Here is a 24,385-nt window from a genome sequence, read left to right as displayed (position 1 = left end):
GTCCCGTCGCGAGTGCTCCGACCCCCGGCGCCCGCCCGGCTTTCTCTGGAGGGGCGTCCGCTGTCTCCTTGGCGAGCAGCCCCCGCCCCGCGGCGGGCTCAGAGCCACCCGGCCCCTGCAGAAGAAATGCCCCCCCGCGCTACTGAAGGTGAGTTGGAAGGAAGAGTGAGCCCTCGTAAACCCGCCTTTTTTAATGTGATACAGGTGAGTGGCAATTATTGTAATTCAGTTAAGCTTTGCGTGATTACCTCATTCACAATGAAGAGATGGTTTGTCACTTGTGTGGTCCTCAGAAAGAAGGTAATTAGCTGTCAACAAACTTAATGTTCACGTGCAGTCTGCACAAGCTGGTAGTGAGGCTCGTTACTGACCTGTATTTATTGAATAAGTATTATTTGATTTTTTTTTCCTTCCTCTTATAGGTTGTAACTTTTGCAAGACTCATGACATGAAGTAGAGCAACCAGCAGTTTGAAGAGCTCTGCTGTAAATACACCCATATCTCTGAACATTGGCAGATTTACTGGAGCCTCTTTCCAAAGCGTACTCGAATCAGAACGTGTAAAATTTCCAAAGGCTTCATAATGGAGTTCTTAGCATCCAAAGGAGATTATAGTAGATATTTCAAAAGATCTTTATTGCTAGTTTTAGTATGTGTAATAGTTCTTGTGTGCACTGATCAGGACTACTATAGTTTACTCGGAGTGTCCAAAGAAGCAAGTAGTAGAGAAATACGACAAGCATTCAAAAAGCTGGCATTAAAGTTGCACCCTGATAAAAATCAGGTAAGTCACATCTTTATCAAGTCAAAGCTGTAGAGTTAATGGAGCTCAGTTGGTTAGAGCCTGGTGCTAATAACACCAAGGTTGTGGGTTTGATCTCTGTACGGGCCATTCACTTAAGAGTTGGACTTAATGATCCTTGTAGGTCCCTTCCAACTCAGAATATGCTGTGATTTATTCTGTGATCTTAATGTTTAAACAAAAAGCGGTGTTATCTAAAAGGTTTCTCTGTTACTGTGAAGTAATGTAACCACTTGATAACATTGTTCAACTCAGATTTTCTGCAGAGATAATTTACAAAAAGGGATAGACTTGTCATACACCGTTGTATTGAATTTGGGCTGTATTAAACTGCTGTAGTAAAGAGAGTCAAGATTTTTTAATTCTCACTTATATTTTTGTAAATGAAGGAAAACTTACGTGTGTACTGTATTACCTTGTTGGTAATGATGAGTTTCTCTTTCCATTTAGCTTAGGGGAACTTACTGTTTCCCTACCATCCAGTCTCATAACAACAGCCTGTTCTGAGACATCAGTCTCCAAGTATCATATAGGACAAAACAGAAATTTTGGGACTGACAAGGCATAACTATGGAGGTTGTAAAGAGCTCTAGACTAGAGAGAGAGGACTTCAAATGGCTCAGTCTGTGCTACCATATTTCTGAAATACAAAGAAATCACTTTTAAACCTAAATAACATCACTTTTTCCTCAAAATGACTTGAAATAAGCAGAAATTCACAGGAATATGAGGGTTTAGATCTTTATATGTACAACTGTACCTGCATGGAGCCCTAAAAGACAGCAGCATTCCATATAAGCTCAGGGCCTGCCTTCATAGACTGTGTTGGAGCCTCTAACAGAGCTTGAAGAGAAAGGCAAATGTCAACAAAGTTAGAAATGCCAACTTGGACCTATTAACTGCAAGTTTTGTTTTCCTTACCTTGATACCTTCAAAATAATGACATTTTGGGCCAGATTCTGTAGTTTCCAAGTATGCAGAATGCTCCTAAAGATTTTTCAACAGGTTATTTTCAACATTAAACATGATATATAGAAGATGAAGCTATTAGACAAATTCCATAATGGTAATTAATTTCCTGTGTATCTTAAAGAAAAGAAAAAGTGTCTTTTGAATGAAACATGTAAGCAGAAGTTGAAAGAGTGGGAGAGTGTGGCAGATTTTGTGCACTGCTGTTACACTGCACCAGCACAGAACCCAAACTTGGGTTCAAAATATGTCTGCAGATTTTTCACCATTCTAATTCCAAAGCTTCCTAGAGCCAGAATGTTTTTTAAATAAAAAAAGGGGGCATCTGTCTACACTGTAAGACCAGAAGGGATGAATCTGTCTTTATAGCAGAGATTTTAAACTGGATGAGTGGGGATGCTGGGGGAGTGGGAAAGATTATAGAGCAAATGGTAAGTCTTCATTCTTGAGTACTTTTTTCTTCCATTGTAGAGAGAGAGTTGAAAGAAGAGGGATCACTGGAGAATGTTACAGCCTCCTTCCAGTTCACTTTGTATGTCAGTTGGTAGTTTAGTGAGGATGAAGAAATAAGGCGAGAACACATCTGTCTTCAGGAAAGGAAAACTTTACTGTAGTTTATTTGGAGATCACTGTGCAATGTCTGTTCTAGCACAACTGACATCATTAGTAGGGATATAAGTCGGATTCCCAAAGTTTATTTTCTCAGCATTACATGGTTTATTAATTAATTAGTAATTATAGTTTTCTTTACATAGAATGATCCAAATGCACATGACAATTTTTTGAAAATAAATAGAGCATATGAAGTACTTAAAGATGAAGATCTACGGAAGAAGTATGATAAATATGGAGAGAAGGGTCTTGAAGATCAGCAGCAAGGAGGTCGTTATGAAAGCTGGCACTTTTATCGCTATGATTTTGGTAAGTTATGAAGTATGTTTGTGATTTGCTTAAAACAGTCACAAGTGAATGTAATATCAGATCTTGTTATGTGTTTCTGATGTATCCTCTCCTTATTTCTGTCTGTTCTGTAGCTGTCATTTTCTCTCTGCTGACCCAATATTTTATTTACCCTGTTAATGGCTACTCAAATATGTAATAATCTATTTAACTAGCCTTTTGTTCCTGCTGCTTACCTTTTTATAGGTTATCTAACTTCTCGTTTATTTTTTTAAAGTGCAAAGATTTTTTTCATTTAAATTTCAGAGTTAGTGTTTCATCAGGATTCTTTTTAACTTTTTAATGCAGAAGGACCTTTTTTTGTTTAGATAAAGTATTCTTCAAGTGGACTTTGAGAGGAGATTTTCACACTGTCCAGCCTATTTTATATGCAGTTACACAATTAGAGATCAGTAAAGAGGTAGCAGAAAATGAAAAAAAACAAAACCAGAATCATACCTAAAATGATCTTGAGACAAGTTATTTAATGTTTGTCTCAAAAAATTTTAGGTAGTCATAGGGAATGGCTGCAATAAACAGTTCTCAGAGCTCCTGTAACACAAGTAAGCTAAAATAGGGAGCTGAGGAACATGGTTTGATTGAGATCAAATAAAGAGCTGAAAGGAAACTCCACCTTGGCAATAATTTTTTCTGGTGTAGTTTGATTTAGTATGTCCCAATCTCTAAGAAATTCATGTCTGTGAAAATTGAAATTGAATAAACCAATGTTGCAGCTATCACAAAAAAAATGGAAATTATCCTAAAAGTTCTTCAGATAAACAGATTTAAGAAATTTTATCTGCTTTAAGTTGCACTGCTTGATTAAAAAACAATATACTTAAATGTCTATTAACCAGTCTTTTGGAGAGCATCTATTTTTATATTTTATATGTCTGTGTATATATTAAAATATAGATTTATATATATACTTTTTTAATATATATATATATGGGTGAGTATATGTATTATATTACAGGAGATATAAATGGATAGTAAAAAGTACCTAGTCACTTGTAGAAATTCATTTCTCTCATTATTTATTTCTATTTAATCCTTGTATACCTCAGGTGAAATGACATCTCACCATGTTAGGTACTGTAAAAGATCTGTCACCATAGTAGCATAATATAATATGATGTAATAGTATTTTTGGTAACTTTGTGCCACCTTTCTTGTGTAGTTGAAGTAGCAGTGTTTTGTAGTGATTCCTTAGGTGGGACTGGTTAGCTTTGCCTTCCTTGCTTTTATTTTGTCCACTTCCTTCCACTGCATTTATACATTCTGTCAGAGGAAAAGCTTGTGGCTGAAACACCTGTGTGATCTAAATGTTTAAATATCCAGAGGCTTAGAGAAAATGTGAAGGCTTCTGGACATTGCATAAACCTCCCAATGAGAGCTGAAGCTTCTTGAATTTTAATCTGACAGCTGGTTGATGTTATTTCTAATACTCTTGCCATAACAGCGGTAGTTATAATTCTCTGCTTGCTCAGTGGTTGGTCTACTAAAATACCAAAAGAACTGTTCTGTTCTGTTCCGATAGTGGCTTTTGTAGCATGAGAGTGCAGGAGTTAGCAAGAGGTTAAACTAAGGTTATATATTACTAAACAAATATAGCATTTTTGTAAAAACTATCTTTGCCAGCTTAGTATTTCAACTTAAATCTAGTGTCTTCTGTTTTCTGTCTTGTGAATAAGATGACAATTTGTTTCTTTGTTTTAGAGATGGAAAAATAAAAAGCAGTTGTTGGGTTTTCTTAACAGGTATTTATGATGATGATCCTGAAATTATAACATTGGATAGAGGAGAATTTGGTAAGTTTTAAATAAATGGCTGTCTGCTTGACAACATGGCAACCCAAAGTAACAATTTTTATATGTTGAGCTGTGTATCTGTAGTCTTCTATTACATATCTATACAAAAACCTGTCAGAAAATCATCTTCACATGAGGAAAAAAAAAAAACAAACCTCCCTCTGTGCTTCCTGATAAATGCCAGTTGGCAAATAGATCAATATTGATAAACAGTTTATATTAAAGTTTGAAAGATACTTTGTGAGATCTGTAAAAGGAAATAATTTTAATTAAAATTTTCTTTATCCTAATTTACCATTGCTATTTCTCTTGTATAAAAATGCACTTGATAGAACTTTTCTGTCATTTTTTTCTGTGAAATCCAGTCACTTGTGCCTTGCACAAGAGGTTGAACAAGAGATTCAAAACCAGAAGGGGATACCAGATACAAAAAACACAGCTAAGTAAAACAAAGTGTGGAAAGATAACATTTTCAGTGAGGATATCATCCTATTTTTTTCTTTTAAAATTAAACCTAAGTTGTTTATAAATAAGAGAGACTAGAGAGAAAAAATATTAGATTTTTGTGTGATTTTTTCATCTGCATTTTGAATACAGTTTGATTTGTACAGACTGGATCTACATGTGAACTAGTTTTGTAAATTCTTCTGTTAGCAGACTCTCATGATGCTCTTCCTGGGAACCTGGTTTTTCTTTGGTTAATTTGCAGAGCCTGTACATTGCTTCTTTGTCTTTTTTGTGAGGTTATTTTAATATAGGCAAATATAAATTAGAAAATCCACTATAAAAATTATGTCCAAAATTGGAAAGGTTGAAAGCTATGTAATTCAAGCTGATAACCGCTCTGGGTATATATTTTGTTGCTGTTGTTTTCTTTCATAAGAAAGAGTATTTAATTATGTTTCCCTTGACTTTTCTAGTAATCATATTAACTTGGATTTTTAAATTGGATTTTTGCGTATTAGACATGAATTCTACATAGAAAGATTGCCAGGTGGAACCCACTAAATACATAAAGTGATATAAGGAAATGGAAAGTTTTAGTGGGTAAAAATCTTCTGGAACTTGTATTTTATAACCAGACTTGAACTATCACACATTTCATCTAGATTAATCTGCGGAGAGTACTTTTTTTCTTAACTAATAGAACAGATGCTGAAAGTCAGGGTGCTGATAGCTTCTCAAATGTGACTTTTGAGCACCTGCCTACAACAGTATGTGCAAGTGAGATACAATCTTTATCTCATCTGAGTTACTGTTACTGTGCCTGACATTTAAATACTTAGTACAGCTTTTGTGGAATACAATATAGTAAAAATGTACATTCTAGATATAACTATATTGTGGATGTGCATGACTTACCTATAATTTTCTTGTCTCCATCTAGATGCTGCTGTTAACTCAGGAGAACTATGGTTTGTGAATTTTTATTCTCCTCGATGCTCCCACTGCCATGATTTAGCACCTACGGTATGTACAAGTAAATTAACTCTGAAAATTCATTGTTTTTAATAGCATAAAACTTAATGAAGTGGATATTTACACTGAATCTGAAACCAAAGACAACAATTCAGAATGCCAGAAGTAAAACATGCACTCATTTTTCATTATATCTTTATAGGAAAATAGCCTCTATTTTTACTTTTTTTTTTTTCAGTGGAGAGAATTTGCTAAGGAGATGGATGGAGTAATACGCATTGGAGCTGTCAACTGTGGAGATAACAGAATGCTTTGTCGAATCAAAGGGATTAACAGTTACCCCAGTCTGTATGTTTTCAAAACTGGAATGGTGAGTGATAAAATTTCAAGCATTTTTAGAATGAAATCTGGAACAGTATTTCTTTAATACTTGTTCAGTCATAGAGATTTATATAAAGATCTTCCTTTTAATATGTCACTTCCTCTAATAAATTTAACTTCTAAAGTTAACTTTAAAATATATATTTATTAATATATATAATTTATATAATATATATAAAATAAAATAAGTGATAGTATATTTTTAGAATGGTTTTTCTGAGTCATTTTTGTGTGAAACATATCATTTCTGATTCAGGAAGCTAATGTCAGCAGCAGTGCTATAGCAAAGCAACAAGTCTCCTTGAACAGTTCCTCTTATAGTGTTGTAATGGACTTTTCAAATACAAAGCACAGTCTGTGGTTTTGAGTCTAAAGAATATGACCATATGCCTAAAGAAATTTGGAAATTCCTTCCCCAAGGTTTCCTCCATGCTACCTGCCTTATCTATGTCGCTCTTTACAGCTGCTTGTTAAGTAGTGGTGCTGGGGTGGTGTACAAATTGCACTTGACAACTCTCTTGACAACAAGAAGTTTTGAGAGGTTAAACACTAAGTGGAGTGATGCAAGCAAGTTTTATTTAAATAGAAATACAATCATTGGGAGTTGGTGTTTCTAAGGCTAAATTATCCTTATGTGGCTGCATTTAAAAAGAAATCACATTACAAAATTTAAATTAAGGTTAAATTTCAAACATTCCAATATGGGAGGGAGAGAACAGTTAGAGGTTAGAGGGGATGGGGGGGTGGTCCTGCAGTTGCATAAATACAGTTATAAAAACACAGTAGGTTTTGGGATGGGTTTTTTTTCATTTTCTTTTTTTCTTAATTTTATAAGCTGTACTCTTTGTCTTCTGTAGCAACCAGTGAAATATTATGGAGACAGGTCAAAAGAGAGCTTGAAGAACTTTGCCATGCAGTATGTTACAAGCACAGTCACTGAGTTATGGGCAGGTAATGTTCATGGATTTTGCTTGGGGGGCTGTTCTTGAAATTACTTTTACAGTACCAAATATGGCAAAATTTATGTATACGACTGAATCTTTTAACTGTTGTTAAGTCTTATTTTTGAGTTCAAAAACACTTTATGTAATTTGCTAATATAAACCTTGTTTCTAGTCACATTTAACTAGTCACGAACTGATGCAAATTGTTTCACTCTTAGGAAATTTTGTTAATGCTATCGAAACTTCATTTGCTTCTGGCGTTGGTTGGCTGATCACCTTCTGTGCTGAACGTGGGGGTAGGTATATTAAATACTTTTCAAATAAGGTGATACAAAAAGAAGTACTTTTGTTGATAGTGGCATAATACCTTTTGCTCCAAAAAAAAGGTAAAACATCTTAGGTGATCACAGTGTTTGGACTGTGGGTCATTTAAGGTCCATTTTGGAGGCAGTTTGACAAAAGAGACATTAATAGAAAAATTATGCTACTGTGCTTCTATAATGTCCCGTGAGACATTAAAGCAGCACTCAAGTGTAACCCATCAGGAAGGGAAGTGGCAGTAAAAACTTCTACCTTCAGTTTCCAGCTGAAGCTCAAGTGACAGCTATTGCATAGGTACATGCCAGCTTGTCATGACAGCTGAGTAGAAGAAAGGATGTATCTCCCCTTTAAACCACCAGTATTCAAAATTAAGTTAGGTTTGGACATAGTAACTGGCTCTTACCACTGGTTTCATGTCAGATTTTAGATTCACATTATTTTTGTAGCTGTTTGTCACTGGCTTTTTTGGGATCTGTACTGGATAAAGTATATGAGAACATTACCTTGGTTAGCTGGTAGAGCTAAGTAAATGCACTACACCTTTCACAAACAAAGATTTCTCAGCTTTATGAAGAGACCTTTGTTCTGTGAACTGAATAACCAGAGCTGCAGTCTTGGATTTACATTTGTAAATAGCTTGACTTCAAGTTGCAACCCTCTTGTTAGTAATTTTTCAGCCGTGGTTCAGTTAAGGAGATGCATCTTCTTATTTCAAAAAAAAATCTGCATCTGAAGGTAACTGCTCAAAGTCTGAATGGGTAATTAAAGCATGTGATGTATTTATTATAGTGGGCGATTATTTGTATCACAGAAAATGGATATTTCCATTGAAATATCATTCCAAGACAGTATGTAGATACCTCTTGTATTTATTTTTTTTAAACACTGATTAACAAATTTTAAAGGTCAGTCTCAATATAGCAAATAAAATAGTAACATTTTTTAAATGAGAATTCTATGTTGAAGCAAGAGAACATTATTCATGGTTTTTTTTAATTTAGCGTAGATGGTCATTAAGTGCTCATTACCAGGTGTTACAACTCCAAGTCACTGAAATACTGGATGAACAGCTAGGAAGCATGCCTACAAATGAATGGTCACATTTGTAGGGAGGAAAGGGGTAATTCTAAGCAGGTTTATTACATTAATAAGGCAAAGTTTTATGTTTGCAAATAAATCGTTTTTATTTTGCAGATTGCTTGAGTTACCAAACACGCCTTAAGCTAGCTGGCATGTTGGTAAGCAGTGTTTCACTTTGAAAGCATTATGTTATATTTAAAACAAAATAACAGAAGTGAAAGTGTCAAATTGTAGCTAAAACTCTCACTGAGTGTAGTGGAACCAAGATTTCACCCATTAACTTTTAGAAAAGTAAAATACTTTGACTTAGTAGCTATTGAAATAACATTAAATTTTTTAAGAATTTTATAAAATATGAATGAGTATAACTAATTAATTTAAAGTGTGGTTTTCTTCCATTTTCTAAATGTTGTATATAATTGCCTGTGTTGGGATTTTCAAAAGCATTTCTGAACCTGAAATTAAAAAATACTTTGCTTTGGTTTTGCACTTGTTTTTGGTTTGTGTTGTTTTTTTCTTAATTACAGGAAGGTCTTGTTAATGTAGGCTGGATGGACTGTGGCACCCAGGGTGAGCTTTGTGATAATTTAGATGTCTCATCTAGTACTACTGCATACTTTCCACCTGGAGCCACCATAAATAACAAAGAGAAAGGAGGTGTTTTGGTACGAGTTGTTTTTCATTCTGTATTTAGATAAAGTGATAACCATGTTAAAGGAACGTCTAAATCATTTTCAGACTGATTATATACAACTGAAAAGATTTTTTTTTCTTATTTCTTCTAAGCTTGTTTGCTCTGCTGTGAGTTTATATCCCTCCTGTCTTCTCAGGCAGTGATCCTAGAGGTGGTCTCCAGTTTGCTGGTATGCTGGGAGAGGGCACAGGAGTACACTGCAGTAGCAGCAGCCTGTAGCTCTGCCAAGCCACCTCCTCAGGAGCCTCCCTGAGCAGCTGTGGGAATCCAGGGGTAGGATGTGCTGTGTGACAGGTCCAAGAGCTATTTCTAAAGCTGTTACCCAGCTATCCTGGTGAAAAGGATAGCTTCTCCCAAGTAGAAAGTCATAGGACAAGAGGAAATGGCTTCAAGTTCTGCCAGTGGAGGTCTAGGTTGAATATTAGCAAAAATTTGTTATCTGACATGTGTGATAAAAGTACTCCTACGGTGTCTGTCAGTACAGATTTTACTGCTCAGCTCTATTTTAATATTGCAACCTCCTCCTACATTTGTATGGTAGTTTTAATGTTCTTAATTGATGGGAGACATTTCTGTTTGAGGCACGGTTGTTCCTTTGTTGTCACTACTGTTATCTATTTCTTTCAAAGGAGGAAATTGTAACCTACCTACTTTGAACTTTGTAACTTACCAACTCTGACTTACTGATTCATATTACTTCCGAAATTTTAGAAATTACAGAAACTTAAATATCTGTACATTGCAGTTAAGGAAGGCTGTAAAACTACATTGGAAATTTTATAAACTTGACTGTTGGGTTTGGCGTGAAATTTGAATTTCAGACTTTAAGTCCTTGTCTTGACAAAATACAGTTTTTTGAGTTTAATATTGTAGGCAAATGAGCTAAAAAGCAGTATTCTGAGAGTGATGTTTGTGAAATTATTTGTATGGAAAAGAAGTTGGTCAAATAGCATATTATTAACTGCATGCTCCAGTTGATGGAAAGGAACAAATCAGAATAATTTCCCTGACACTTTTAGTACTGATCATCAACAATCAGGTTGATGTTTGTAATTCTTTGTAATAAAGACAGTTAACTTTCTGTCCTAGTTTCTTAACTCCTTGGATGCCAGAGAAATATATCAGGAGGTAATGCAGCATCTGCCAGACTTTGAAATTATTTCTGCAGCATCATTAGAGGTAATTTTTTAAAAATATGTTAAGATTTCGTAGTATAAATAGTATAAAATTAGATATTAGTATAAAAATATCTCATATATAGCTTATATATTTTATTATTATTTTTTACAGTTTTCAAAACCTGTTGATACAACAACCTAGTATTTAACTGAAAATTACTTCTTTTTCTCTGTACCCAAAATTATTTAACATTGTTTGTCTAAATTTATTTTTGTTGTTTAGCAAAACAATGAAAGTAAGGGGGAAAATTTCATAGGAAAATAAAAACCACAGAAATTGCTATTGCAACTCACTCAACTGCAACTGTAACTTTCTGGTTATTTTTTAAATTAACTACATTGTAGAGAAATTCTTGTTAATCCATGGGAAGTTATGGGAAGTTATGTATGAACTGAAATTAAGAGTCATAGAAGTAACTCGTGTCTTGTAAGAAAGAAAAAGGAAATCTCTTTTCACACTTACACATAGTATAGAGGGTAGCTTGTAGCCAGCTTGTTCTTAGATTTTTTTCCTCTTTCCTGATTGTGATGCAGTAAAAGGAAGTTTAGTGAAAGAATTTATTTAGTAGGTCACACGGAGATTAGATGAATAACTGGGCATTTGCCTTTATAAAACACAGAAGAATTTTACAGGTTGGTATAATTGAGATTAATTTTTTTTTGTCTTGTGTTTTTCTTATTTGTTTTTTTCCCCTTTGTTTAAAGGACCGTCTGGCTCATCACCGGTGGCTTATTTTCTTCCAGTTTGGGGAGAGTGAATCAAATGTACAGGAATTTAAGAAACTTAAATTTTTACTTAAAGATGAACATATTCAGGTAAGACTGCTCACTCGTTTAATGTTAAATTCCATTTAACATTATGATGGTATGATTTTTATTGTTATTAGCAGTTGCTACCACCTCTGGTAGTGAAAGAGATGCAGTATAATATGGTAGCTCTGTAGTAAAGTTTTTTATTTAAAGCAAGCAATTAAGTTTCCCATGCAGCTTGAATAATTAAAAGTAATTAGGAAAGATTGTCTTTTAAATCTGCTCTCTAATGGGAAATGTTGCTGCAGATCCCATTCAATTAACAATTCCAAGTTAACACTTCAACATCAAATTTATGTATGTAAGTATATTTTTTAATTATTCAGAAAACCCTGTGATCATGTTGAACATTTTCTTAAAAAGAAACCAAATTCAAACTTTGTACTAAAGGACTATGGCTTGTAGTATTCTAGAAGATATGTATTTAAAAAAAATTGTTGTTTTGAATAGAAGAATTCTAATGTCACATTTATTTTAAGTGTCTTTCTGCTTCCTTGCTATTTTAATTGGGGGGGGGGTAATTCCCCCATTTTGGCCTTTAAATTAAAAATTAGCAAGCAACCTAATATAGTTGTGCTAGTAGTTTTCCTTGAACATCCTAGTTTGTCTTAAGACCTCTGTTGTTTATAAAAAGGCTACTACTTTTCCATATTTTTACCTTTTTTTCTAACTCTTACTGCTTTTCAAGATAAGTTAATGTATATAAATTAGGCTACTTTAATTAAAATGGCACTGTGTTAAACAGGTTGGCAAGTTTGACTGCCTTTCTTCACCAACCATCTGCAACAAACTATATGTCTATCAGCCTTGTTTAGCAGTCTTCAAAGGAAAAGGAACTGGAGATTATGAAATTCATCATGGTAGGGGAAACTTTTGCAATTTTAAATCATTACATAATTGCTTTGAGATGACAATATCTTTGGCAAACTGCATTCTTTTTCCCAAAGAACAGTTTTGTAGCTTTAATATTTGCTGGTTTTCCTCTGACTGTAATGTACCCTTGCACAAACTTACAATTTCCTTTGGTTTTCTTTTTTCTATTTTTCCTGGGTAAGCAGTCATCAGATGCCAAGAGATGTATTTAGTCCTTACTATGATGTCTGTTTCAACATCATTTACATAATTACATACAAATGAAATCTCAGAAGCTGATCAGGACAGCTCCTGCTTTGGGTAGGATAACCAAAGAATGCTGTAAGACACACCCTTCATAGAGGCTTAACATGCTAGTTACACAGTGCAGCCAAATTGAGGAACTTGGATTTGTTTTCATGTATCACTGCAGTAAAACTAATTCCGTGCTTTGTTAACTTCTGTCCAAAAGAAAACTGAGACTTTTACCACTTACTTTCATTTTCAACACAGCAGTTTCCTTTCAGGAAAAGTTGAGACTATGTTACTGTTTAATGCTGAAAGAATTCAAAAATGTTGGCTGAAAAAGAAGGGAGCCAGAAGCAAAACTGTTGTTTGCAGTAATAGGTGTAGCTTCATCCAGAATGCAGCACAAGGCAGTTACACAAGATGAAGTTCTCATTTTTCAGCCTCTGAAGTATCAGAAGCAGCTTGGTAGAATTAAGTCAGAACCTCAATACTGTAATGAACAAGAAAGGAGAAAAAGTTTTTTACTACTTAGAAAATATTAGATTTACCTAAGGGCAAGAGATGATTCCATACATCTAATGATTGCTGCCAGGAAAAGCCTTATATACTTTTTGCAATTTCCACTCCTGCAGGGAAGCCAAGAAAGGGTCATAATCATACAGCATTTCTATAATGCTATAGATTACAGTGTAAGAGAAGTGCATTGGACTATAGTACATACATTTTTTTCTGAATGGTTTTGTTTACTATTTACAAAATAAATGGCATATAGAACATTTACCAATAATCATCTCACTCCAGTATTTGTGACAAAGTAATACTCAAAAGGATCAAACTTTCTTATAAGCTATGTTGAAGGGCTTCAACAGTTTAAAATTACTTATTATGAGTAAGGTCTTATAAAGTCATTGTGCAGTGACTTAAGATTTGATCACCCTGAAGTTCTTATTCTCAGTTCATTTCAAGACAAACTCTCATTTCTGCTGACAACTATGTATACAAAGGGTATGAAGATACTTGATCGTTGCCCATTGGAGCTGTGCGAGCAGGAATTTCAGTTACACCTAAATAGCTGTGATTTATCAATATTACTTATTTTGCTTGAAGTTGAAACTGTGTCAATCCCTTTGCCAAGTCAAGTGTATCTAGAATAGTCACTTTTTAATTCCAGCGATAGTAAGACAGTAACACAGCCACAAAATCCAGTCATTTTGTTTGACAAAGACATGTTTTGTCTTGGATAAAACATTTATTTGGCTAATATTGGGTAACTATCCAGTTTAATATTTAGCCAAATATCAACTATCACCTACAGTATGTCTTGCCTGTGTAGGTTTGGACAGTTTAACCTTGTCTTCCTGAGAAAAAGCAAGTCAGTACCTGTTAAATTTATTTAAGCAAGCCATGTTTAAAGATCAGACAAGGGAACTGAAAGACTCCTGTTGCTTTCACAGAGTTATCTAATGATATTTCTCATAGGAAAAAATAAAATTTCCTTTCTACATTGTTCTTTGAAGGAAAGAAGATCTTATATGACATTGTTGCATTTGCCAAAGAAAGTGTGAACTCCCATGTCATCACTCTGGGACCTCAGAATTTTCCTGAAAAAGATAAGGAACCATGGCTTGTGGATTTCTTTGCACCGGTAAATATTTAATATCTACATTTTTCTTCTTCTAAAATCTGTTCTGTAACTATGTAAAGAGGTACTAAGGAGTATCTTAGAAGGATACTCCCTCAGGATCATGAGACGGTATTCTAATTCCTCATTCCTTGGCAGCACTAGTTGCTACACTGAGCTTTGTATTTAGTGGAGTCTGTTGTCAAAGCAGCATATTATTAATCTTAAACATTCTCCTGAGAGCCAGCTGCAGGGAAAGCAATTGAACTTACTTGCATTTTGTTTTCTAGTGGTGTCCTCCTTGTCGAGCTTTGTTACCAGAGCTGAGAAAGGCATCAAAACATCTTTATGGTCAGCTTAAATTTGGAACACTAGACTGTACTGTCCATGAAGGGCTTTGCAATATGGTAAGCTGCAGGAACTAAAAGTAAAGAAATATAATCCTTTTAAAGAATATTATTTTCTTCTAGCTGGGGGTAGAGGGATAAGGGCAGTCCTTATCAAGGACTTATGAAGGACAATGCTTGTCCTTTATTGTCACTTTCTTAAAGGGTAGTAAACTGAACAGGCACTCGTATCATAATCCTTTTCAAAGGAGCAAACTATGTAACCACTACAGAAAATATATTAACACAAAATACAGGTCACATTTTGTTCTGATTTCATAGTGTTACTGGAAGACTCTAGAAGTGTTAGAATGTAGTAATTCCTGTGGAGGTTTTTTTAATGTCTTAAAACAGATGGAAAATGAGCAAAACAGGACAAGCTTTTTAAAGTTTTATTTAGATATGTTCACACGCTGAAGAATTCAAATCATGGAGGTATCTGTGTTCAATAGTAAACAATAATTATTCATACAGTACAAACATTTCCACCTGAGGACTGGGAATAGCTTTAAACTTAAGGCTTAGAGGGCCCATGGATTAATTCTTGGTTTTGTGGAGCACAGCAAAAGAATTACTGGCTGGATTTTAAATTGAGAACACACTATGCCATCTCTGAATACAACTGGCATCTTCTCTGTACTGATTTTAATGGTGTCAGATTCCCAGCTGTGTGTAAGTCTGAGCAGTTGCACTGTACAAACAGAATAGATGAGCTGAATGGATGAGCCACCAATACCAATGACAGTTGGAGGTGAGTACCAGAAAGCTAATAATTCTGTGCAATTTCTGATTATGTTTTGTTAGCATAACATTCGAGCTTATCCAACAACAGTTGTGTTCAACCAGTCTGATGTTCATGAATATGAAGGACATCACTCTGCTGAGCAGATCTTGGAGTTTATAGAGGTATGTGAACTATAATGCTTGTTGCAGTCCTGTACACAGCTCATCCAAAAAAACATGTTCTTTAGTTGGAAGATTCTAAGATTTTTTTTTTTTTTTAATTAATTAGACTAGGAAGATAAAGGGTGAAAAAACCTTGGGCAAGAAAAGTGACCCAGCAACTGTCAGTCAGGGACTTGACACCTAATGGACTCATTTCCCTACTCTGTCTAGTAATTTCTTTGAGATCATTAGCAAATAAATTAAGATCTCTTCCGATCTGCAAAGTAAGTGTAATGATTTCTGTCTCACAGGGAGGGTAGAGGAATTAATATTACAGCACTTTATATTTTTAAGGTGAAAATGCTTCACATACACACCTTGACATAGGATCAGGTTCACATTTTTGTCAGTTTGCTTGCTGCTCTGCACATTTCTTAGCTGTCCTTGAACTTTCTTAAACCACAGAACTGCAAATCACTGGTACTGGTCATTGTTGCTGTTGGAGTTGTGGCACCCAGCTTTGCCCCAGCACTCAGGTTCTCTTCTTCACTGCTATATCCATGGGCTGTTTTCCACTCTTTGAAGAGACTGTTCTCTCCAGATAGCTCAGAAAAAGCAGGTTCAAGAAACACATGCAGAAACAGGTGGAGATTAGTCTTTTACAGTTGATATTCAGAGGCCCATAGTGTGCCCTAGGTATTCTTCTGCATTCCAGCCTAAATAGCGTGGCTGAGTTTCATAATGCCTGTTCTTGCCATGTAAACTGAATTTCTTCCCTTTTGCCTCCTTTTATTGAGAAAAGGCAGAAAACCTCCTTTTTGTAGCCTGGATGTATTTTTTGATAGCTTTTCTCAACAAATCAGGCATATGATTTGTAGGCTGAAGGGATGACTTCCGATGCTTCCATGCTTTTCAGTGGTGTGGAGACTTCCCTAACACAGTAGCAAGCAAATTTCACAGAACATTCTCAGAATTTGGTGCAGTCTGTTTGTACGTGGTGGTCCTAGATATGGGATAACTTATTGTTGTACAGCATATGTCCATAAGCTGTCTTTGTTTAGGATCTTAGGAATCCATCGGTTGTCTCCCTAACACCAGAGACATTTGTTGAATTAGTTCAGAGAAGAAAACGAGAGGAGATCTGGATGGTGGACTTCTACGCTCCATGGTGTGGACCTTGTCAGGCTTTAATGCCAGAATGGAAAAAAATGGCCAGGGTAAATGACATTCAAACATTTTTCTGCTTTTGTTTCCTCTTCTGGGGAATTACTGAGATGATGCAACTGCTTTCTTAAGGAAACTGTCAGCTGAGAAAATCTAGAGATTTATATTGCAGACAAAACAGACAATTCCTACCTGATAGTTTTATATCATTTCTATACAAAGTTTTTATTTGGTTTTTTAAAAGATTCAAAACATAGATACTATAATCCAGTTTTTCCTGTTGGTTACAAGTGTATTTTCCAATATCTAAGAAAATTTATAGAGTAACTAGCTTTTATTGGTGCTTAGTGCTTTATATAGGCAACTGATCTGCATTTGTTTAAAACAAAATACAACAGAAAGATTTATAATAAATTAGGTAAGAATTGGTGGAAATCATTTGCCACTTTGTTCTCAGTGTTCTTTATGATCATGAGGAAGGAAGCACTGAGGAAGTGCTTGTTAAAGGAAGCACTGAGACCTTGGTGAAACCTCTGACTTGAATTTCAGATTAAAGGAATTCAATCGTGCCCAATTTAATTACTTCCTATATTAGGAAGATTTTTTTTCTGAGATCTTGTTTTCTTCCCTGAAAATAAATGAATGTTAAATCCCATACACTTCAAAGCTGATTATCAGTTAGCTGAATTACATGTACTTCAAATATAGAATTTTTGGGATTGGGGAGGGTGTTTTTCTTTTGCAAGGTCATTACAGTGTTCTCTCATTTGAAAAAGTAATCATACTTTACTGACAACCATTCCCAGAGGTGTTTCCAGGAATTTGAACTAGAAACTTTTTGGAAAAAAAATAGAGCTTTGGAAACAAGCCCATGACTTTGAGACATTTAGAACTCAATTAGACTCAGAGTTCTAGCCAGGATTTTATACCTGGTGAAATGTCTGTAAAGCATGAGTAGCTCTATAGTACACATTCAGTAATCATCAGCTTCCCTACCCACGCCAGGTAGCCTGGGCCTTTGCAGCAAATACAGTGTGTTCAGGACACAGGCCAGCTGTGCAACTGATAGCACATCTGCACTGTACCAGGATCTGTCAGAGTTACTGATGCTGTGACAGGAAACACAGTAACATGGTATTCCTTCTACTAAATAATCACACTCATAGGTACCTTTGAGGTCAGGTAGGTGCCTTGTGAGCCATGTGCATGCAGCTTATATTAAATATATGTGCATGATGGGAGTGCAGCTGGGTGGCTGCTCTGATACTAGTGATCCTTTTACAAGGAATAGAAAGCCTTGTGATAATCTTGGTCTGTTTTGTTGAGATTTTTTTCCCCTAATTAAGTGATTAAGACTGAAATTCTGAAGAATTACTAAAATTGTAGTAGTATTGATTAACATATTTGATTGTAGGTTTTCTTCTTTCTTTTTCAGATGTTAAATGGATTAATCAGTGTAGGCAGTGTGGATTGTCAAAAATATTATTCTTTCTGTCACCAAGAAAGTGTTCGGGGATATCCTGAAATAAGACTCTTTCCTCAAAAATCAAACACAGCTCATCAATATTAGTAAGTACATTGCTTCAGTTTGGTAAACATTACATGATGTGGAACAAGACAAATACTGTTGTGTATTAAAATCATCACAACTATTAAAATAGGCTGTTATGATACTACTGTACTGGATGCCATTGGTTTTGTTACTTCAAACTACTGTCATTGTATTTTGCAATTTCAGTAATTTGAACTGACACAGGGATCTTAATTTATATTTCATGTTCTTAATTAATTGCCTAATATGCCTGTTAAAGTAGATTATTTAAATCATATAACATAAAAATACTACTAGGCGTAATTGATTGCATCTTTATCTTTAGAGAACAGTGATGTAACTGTCTGCTCATCCTCCCTGTCAACAATCTGTTAGCACCCTTGCAAAAATTGTCCATTGCATGTAGTCATCCATTCATCTATGTCATTAGTGTGGAAATATTATTAATTAACAAAAAAAATTCTAACGGAAATAAAATCTGTCCACAAACAAACAGTCTGTCCCTCCCTTTCACAGTACAGTTTGAAGATCCAGGGATTTCAGGAAGCACATACATATTTTAAAGACAGATAACCATCTGAAAGAGCAGATGTGTTGCTTCCTTATTTCAGATTGGAAGTTCTATTAAATGCTGGCAGATAGTAAATTGTAATGCCTCTTCATCGTAGTATGCAATAGCAGACTTCAGTAGCTTTCAGCATTGCACTGCTTGCTTTTATTTAGTTCTAGAAAAAATTTCTCTTGAAAGAAAAATTATTTTTTTTCTTGTTTAAAACAACTACGTTGGTGAATGTGACTGTTAAGTGCCAAATTTCTAATCATGAGTCAGCTATTTCCTGCAAAGATAGGGAAATTTGTGTCTTGAAACAGAGATCACCAAAAACTATCAAATCAAATTTTGACCAGGTAACTCTGTTGACAAATACTTTGCTAAGAAGTTGTGAATCATAGCAGCGGATACGATATCATTCACTGATATCATTGATATCAGTGGACATGAATCCTGAAATAATCTTTTTTTTCTAACCTGAGACTGAAATTTCAAAACTAAGCAATGCCCTGAAAGTCCAAATACTAAATCCTTGTCCAAGTAACTAGTTTGTCTGGCTTTTCTACTGTTATATTAAAGGAAATGTATATACGTAATAATTGTTTTATTGTAATGAATGAACATAACATGAAAATATATTACAATATTCTGATTTAGTTCTCATGTTTCTTAGAGCTTGCAGTTTAATCTGGAGTAGTACCAAGGATCCTTAATCCAAAATACTTCTAGCGATCAAAGGTTATGTGCTTCCTTGACATAGAATTTTCTTCCCTTTCTTCTCTTGATCATCGAGTCCTTAATTCTGTAGCTTTGAATTGTATTTATAAGACTTTCATTCATTCAGATTTCAAAGCAAGGCAGAAATATATCCTAAAACATATGCATTTACATTCTTTATTTGTTTATCTTCACTCTTCAGAGTGAGGTTGGTTTTTTTTTTCCAATATAATTCAAACTACTGTGCAACTGGATTTTTGTTTTCTCTTTAATACAGTAGCTACAATGGATGGCACAGAGATTCCTATTCACTGAGAGGCTGGGCATTGGGGTAAGTTACTGCATTAAACTTTGTTTATGAGCTGCTTATATACTTTGCTTGCTAGGAGAAATAAATATTTAAATACTATGTAAATCAAGAATTAGAAACACTTGGGTATATGTATTGCTTAATTTAAGATGTTAAAGTTCCTACATCTTTTATCTTACTTTTTTAAAATGTGCAGAAATAGCATACTCCTTGTTGTCCACCCATTTCCTGAAGACCATATTATTATTTTGTCTACCACTTCTAAAAAGTGATTCTCTTATAGTACAAAGTGTGAAGTAGGGGTTTCCAGACTACAAATATTCTTAATTTCAGAATCTTTTCTTAAATGGAATTTGGATATTGTTTAAAGTTTTGAATGTATTATGACTGTTATTTCTCCTTTCCACAGATATTTACCACAAGTGTCTGTAGACCTCACTCCTCAGAGTTTCACAGAAAAAGTTCTGAATGGGAAAGATCACTGGGTCATTGATTTTTATGCTCCTTGGTGTGGACCTTGCCAAAATTTTGCTCCTGAATTTGAGATCCTTGCAAGGGTAGGTTTTTAACTGTATTAGCAGATTGTTATGCTTGTAATGGTTAAAACGTTATTTATCAGCACTTTATTTCTCAGCAGTCATCCAAAAACTACAGTACTGCAATGAGCCTCCTTCTCAGACACACAGACCCTCTCTTGAGACAGATTTCAACTTGTGATGGGGTGACCTTTGGAGCTGTGATGTGCTTTTGTGCTTTGCCCTGAACTGGAGTGCTCTGCTGAACACACAGGGACTCCTGATATGAGGTTAACAGTCTGGGAAGCAAGCAATCAACTACGCTGAAATAATGAAAAGATTTGAGCAACACATTTTTTTGTTTACTTTTATCTGTAGTTTAGTTGTTTACTTTTATTGCTGGCTTATTCCAGTTATTTGCTTACACTCACCGGTAGAAACTTGAAGTTTGTTTCTAATAAGCATTTCTTTTTAGGCCGTTAAAGGAAAAGTAAAAGCTGGGAAAGTAGACTGTCAGGCATACGGTCAGACCTGTCAAACTGCTGATATCAGAGCCTATCCTACTGTTAAGTTTTACCCCTACCAAGGAACAAAGGTAAAGTGTCACCTGTTGCTGAGCAGGTACTGTTAGTAGATGTATTTCATTTCACATTAAAACTGAAGAGAATATTTCTGTAACATATTAAAGTGCATTATTTATATATTTTGGAGAAACAGTAATAATCAGTTTCGTAATACTTAAAATAGTAGGACAGTGATACAGTAATAATAAACTACAAATTAGTAAAACAGTAACTAAAATGTGGGCTTAAGCAGAAAGGGTTTGATTTTGCAGGGGTCTTAGGTGACAAAATGTTTTTCAACCTTTACCAATTCTATCACCAGCTACCCAAAAGCAGGCAGTCTCTCTCTAAATGAAATGTAACAACTTCATTTTGGCTAAGGAGAAATACAATTTTGGTTAAAGAGAAATCTGGTTATATTAAAAGAGTAATTTTGACTTAAATAATGTATTTTAAACTAAAAAAACTAATTAAAAATATATTAAATTTCAAGAATATTATAGCCATCTTTTTAAACTTATTAATGCTGAAGAGAAAGTATTCAATTATTTCAGTATTCAATGATTTCTGATAGTTAAGGCAATTCTCTTAATTATACTTTACTGTTTTTTTCACTGAATATTTTATGGGAAATTCTAGAAATCCCTCCTCACACAATCCCACCAAATTCAATAAGATTTTCTGTGATAAAGAGTAGAGGCTTTTTAAGTCTCAAAAAAGTGGCAGACTTGGTAATAGCTGTCCACCTTAAGTACTTAGCTGAATAAATGTGAGCAAATTGTAACTATTTCAGGTTTCTTTAAGGCTCAAGACAAAATTTGTGTAGTTTTGAAAATTAGGAGCTAAGAGTGGTTCTTACAGTAAAGACAATTAGCATTGTTTAAACAGAAACAAAAATATATCCATGAATCATAAATCAGCCTACCAGAGCCATTGTATTCTGCCCTGCATTGCTCTTGAATTTTGTCTGAAAGTAGACAGATTTCTGTTCAGTGTAAAATTGTGGTATATATTACCCATGCTCTCTTTCTTTTTTTTTTTTAAGAAAAACGTTCTTGGGGAATATATAGACAGCAGAGATGCAAAAGGTATTGCTGACATTTTGAATGAAAAATTAGAAGCAATGCAAAATAAAGGAAAAAGAAAAAAATCTAGAAATAAGGTAAGAACACTTACTGTGGGGCCTCTTGCAAAAGACTTCCTGTAAAGAATAACTGTTTAAAATTATGTTAGTGTTAGTTCTTTATCTGTAGTATTAAATGCTGTATCTTCAAATAGTACCAGGTACATTTTACTTCCAGTCTTGTTTTTGGTTACTGTTATTCATTCAAACTCAGTTCTTGATGTCTACAGATGTAACTGCAGTTGCAACATCAGTTGTGGCAGGACTTCATGGGACATGGACATGTCCGTGGCACAGCTGCACTAGAGATAGATGGTTGAGCTGCACTGTATCTTTAAGTGTAATCCCTGAACTACATTTAGTAAGCAGACACCAAATTACAGAGGTTGATCATTGCAAGATTGGGATTGACATTTTAACTCAGAAGATATTAACACACAGCTATTAAGTACCCTGAATTCTATTTCAGAAACATTTGTCCAGTTGAGAAATTGGTACTACAGAAAAGTTTAAAATCACAGGAGAAAATTATTTTTATTTGTACGTTGAGAGAAACTCCACTGTTTATTTTCTTGTCACTAGGATGAACTCTAAGTGGTACTGAAGTTAGATATGATTCAAGATATTCTGAAGCTGTGAATATAGAAGACACCACAAGGAAAATATAAGGATGGTTACTTTCCTGACAGGACAGGAGAGATGAAAACAAGTTTGAGTTCACAGGCATACGTGACTGTATGAATTCTGTTAAACTGTGGGGAGATTAAAGCATTTTGGTTTTGGTGGAGGCATTCAATGTTTCTGCATGTCCCTCTTCTGATATACCAGCTACCTTCTTCCTGGCCAAACACCGGAGTTGACCAGCAATGTGAACTCTGTTAATTTTGCCTACCCATTTACTAGTTCCTTATATTTTTTTCTGTCTCTTTTCAAATGCTTTTTGAATGTGGCACTCAGCCTGTGGCTGAATATGCACTCAAACCACTCTGCAATGCAGAAACATAATGAGGGATTGTCTATTTGAAAGACAAACAATTGTACCTGATAATTATTCTGCTTTGGGGTTGCAGTATTGTCTAGTCAATTGTTAAGAAATAAAATCAAGAAGTGGTAGCAGGATGTCTATTGAATTAAATTGCTCTTGCCCTTGAGTGGATTACTCTGCAGCACTGGTGGTGCTGCCTCGATGAACAGAACGTTGAAGAGCTTCTTTAGTTGTTTGGTTTGTTTTTGGGGTTGTGTTTTTTCTTTTTTTAAGTAAGAAAAAAAATAAAGTAATTCAAACTCTGTGTTTCATTGACTTTCAAAGATTAAGTTACGCCATAGAAGCATCTGGTTAAGTCATTAGGTCATAACTTTTATTGTCTTTTTAGATATTTAAATATGAATGTATTCTGTGGACATAGTTAACCACTTGGCATTACCACTTTCCCTTTCTCTGGAGATATGTTTTAGGTGGTTTGTTTTTTATATAATCTTTAGGCAAGCAGGATAGCAAGTGCCTTCTTTAATAATGAACAATGTATATTGCAGTATCTCCTCCTAGTTTTTAATAGAATTCCCACTCTAAAGAGTAATATTTTTCATAGCTTCTCAATAGACAAGAAAAATTACAGAAGATGACAAAATGTCTGCAAACAACTGTTTCGTCTTCAATAAAATGCTGCTGAGAACTTGTCAGATGAACTTCTCTCCCTGCTCTTGATATATTTAGATCTAGCATGACTAGTCAGTGTAGTATGAGTATTACAAATTTGTAAATACATTGTTATCTACAAGTAATTTTTTTCATAAAGAAGGCAGCAAGAAAGGAAGAGATTCAAATAACTTTGGGACATTGACCATCGGGGAAGAAACATTTCAGAGTTGCCTCTACTGATTTGTGGTTTTGCAGCACATTATTCTGAGAAAGAAGAGAACATATGGCATCTATTTTTAATAAAGTACACCGTCCCCCATCCAAATCAAACTTCAAACTCAATCACAGTCAAAAATTACAATTTTAATACAAATTCTGTTTTGGTCAGTTTTTGCGTGTCTCTGTAACTGCAGTTCCCACACTGTACTGTAATGCTGGAGAATGAGGTCATGGTTACATACTCTAGGATTCTATTGTTAAAAATCTTCTAAAAATAACCTAGTGCAGACATTTGTACAGTTTCTTCTTTATGCCTGTTTATACTCAGTTTCTCTCTTATTACTGCTTACTGGAACAGACTAGTAGAACAGTCTCCTCCATAAGATGCTGGTAACTTCAGAACTTTCTGGTTTTGCTATGGCTTTAGTCATACTTCAGTTCTTCATAAAAAGTTACTGTATCACTTCCTTCTCGGTCAGTCATCTGAAGCAATATAGGTAAATGCTACGAGAGGACAACACTACTACCCACATCAAAATATTCTCTACCCTCGACTTACTTTGTCTTGGCAACTGGTTTCAAAATTCATTTAGACTGTGGGTAAGAGGATTTAGTTTAAATATCAATAAAGTTCATTTTTAAGATTTAATTCTGCATCGTGATATTCTCTTTGCATCCAGAGTTTTAAATTT

At 34.7% G+C, this 24,385-nt stretch overlaps 1 protein-coding gene across 1 annotated transcript; it reads left to right on the top strand.

Annotated features, from left to right (window-relative positions):
- Positions 1-2: 2 nt before the first annotated feature.
- Positions 3-24,342, top strand: DNAJC10 (DnaJ heat shock protein family (Hsp40) member C10). The gene is made up of 23 exons (XM_027678405.1): positions 3-148; positions 423-784; positions 2,527-2,692; positions 4,471-4,521; positions 5,909-5,991; positions 6,179-6,310; positions 7,179-7,272; positions 7,484-7,561; positions 8,781-8,824; positions 9,194-9,331; positions 10,450-10,539; positions 11,244-11,354; positions 12,094-12,208; positions 13,967-14,094; positions 14,361-14,477; positions 15,261-15,362; positions 16,403-16,558; positions 17,941-18,074; positions 19,602-19,655; positions 20,044-20,191; positions 20,625-20,744; positions 21,758-21,874; positions 22,418-24,342. The coding sequence occupies exons 2-23, from the start codon at positions 584-586 to the stop codon at positions 22,427-22,429; spliced, it is 2,391 nt and encodes a 796-aa protein (XP_027534206.1). The 5' UTR covers positions 3-148; positions 423-583; the 3' UTR covers positions 22,430-24,342.
- The last annotated feature ends 43 nt before the right edge of the window (positions 24,343-24,385 follow it).

The sequence above is a fragment of the Neopelma chrysocephalum genome, unplaced genomic scaffold, assembly GCF_003984885.1.
Source record: "Neopelma chrysocephalum unplaced genomic scaffold, ASM398488v2 Primary Assembly neopelma1_44, whole genome shotgun sequence".
Classification (NCBI taxonomy): Eukaryota; Metazoa; Chordata; class Aves; order Passeriformes; family Pipridae; genus Neopelma; species Neopelma chrysocephalum.
Note: the sequence above shows the minus strand (reverse complement) of the source record. Positions and strands in the feature narration are given on the sequence as shown.

Bases quoted from the DNA above. Each gene is read 5' to 3' on its own strand.
- DNAJC10 (XM_027678405.1), top strand. From the start codon at position 584: ATGGAGTTCTTAGCATCCAAAGGAGATTATAGTAGATATTTCAAAAGA. The intron at 7,273-7,483 runs GTAATGTTCATG...TTTCACTCTTAG, and splicing joins AGTCACTGAGTTATGGGCAG to GAAATTTTGTTAATGCTATC. The intron at 14,095-14,360 runs GTAAATATTTAA...TTTGTTTTCTAG, and splicing joins TTGTGGATTTCTTTGCACCG to TGGTGTCCTCCTTGTCGAGC.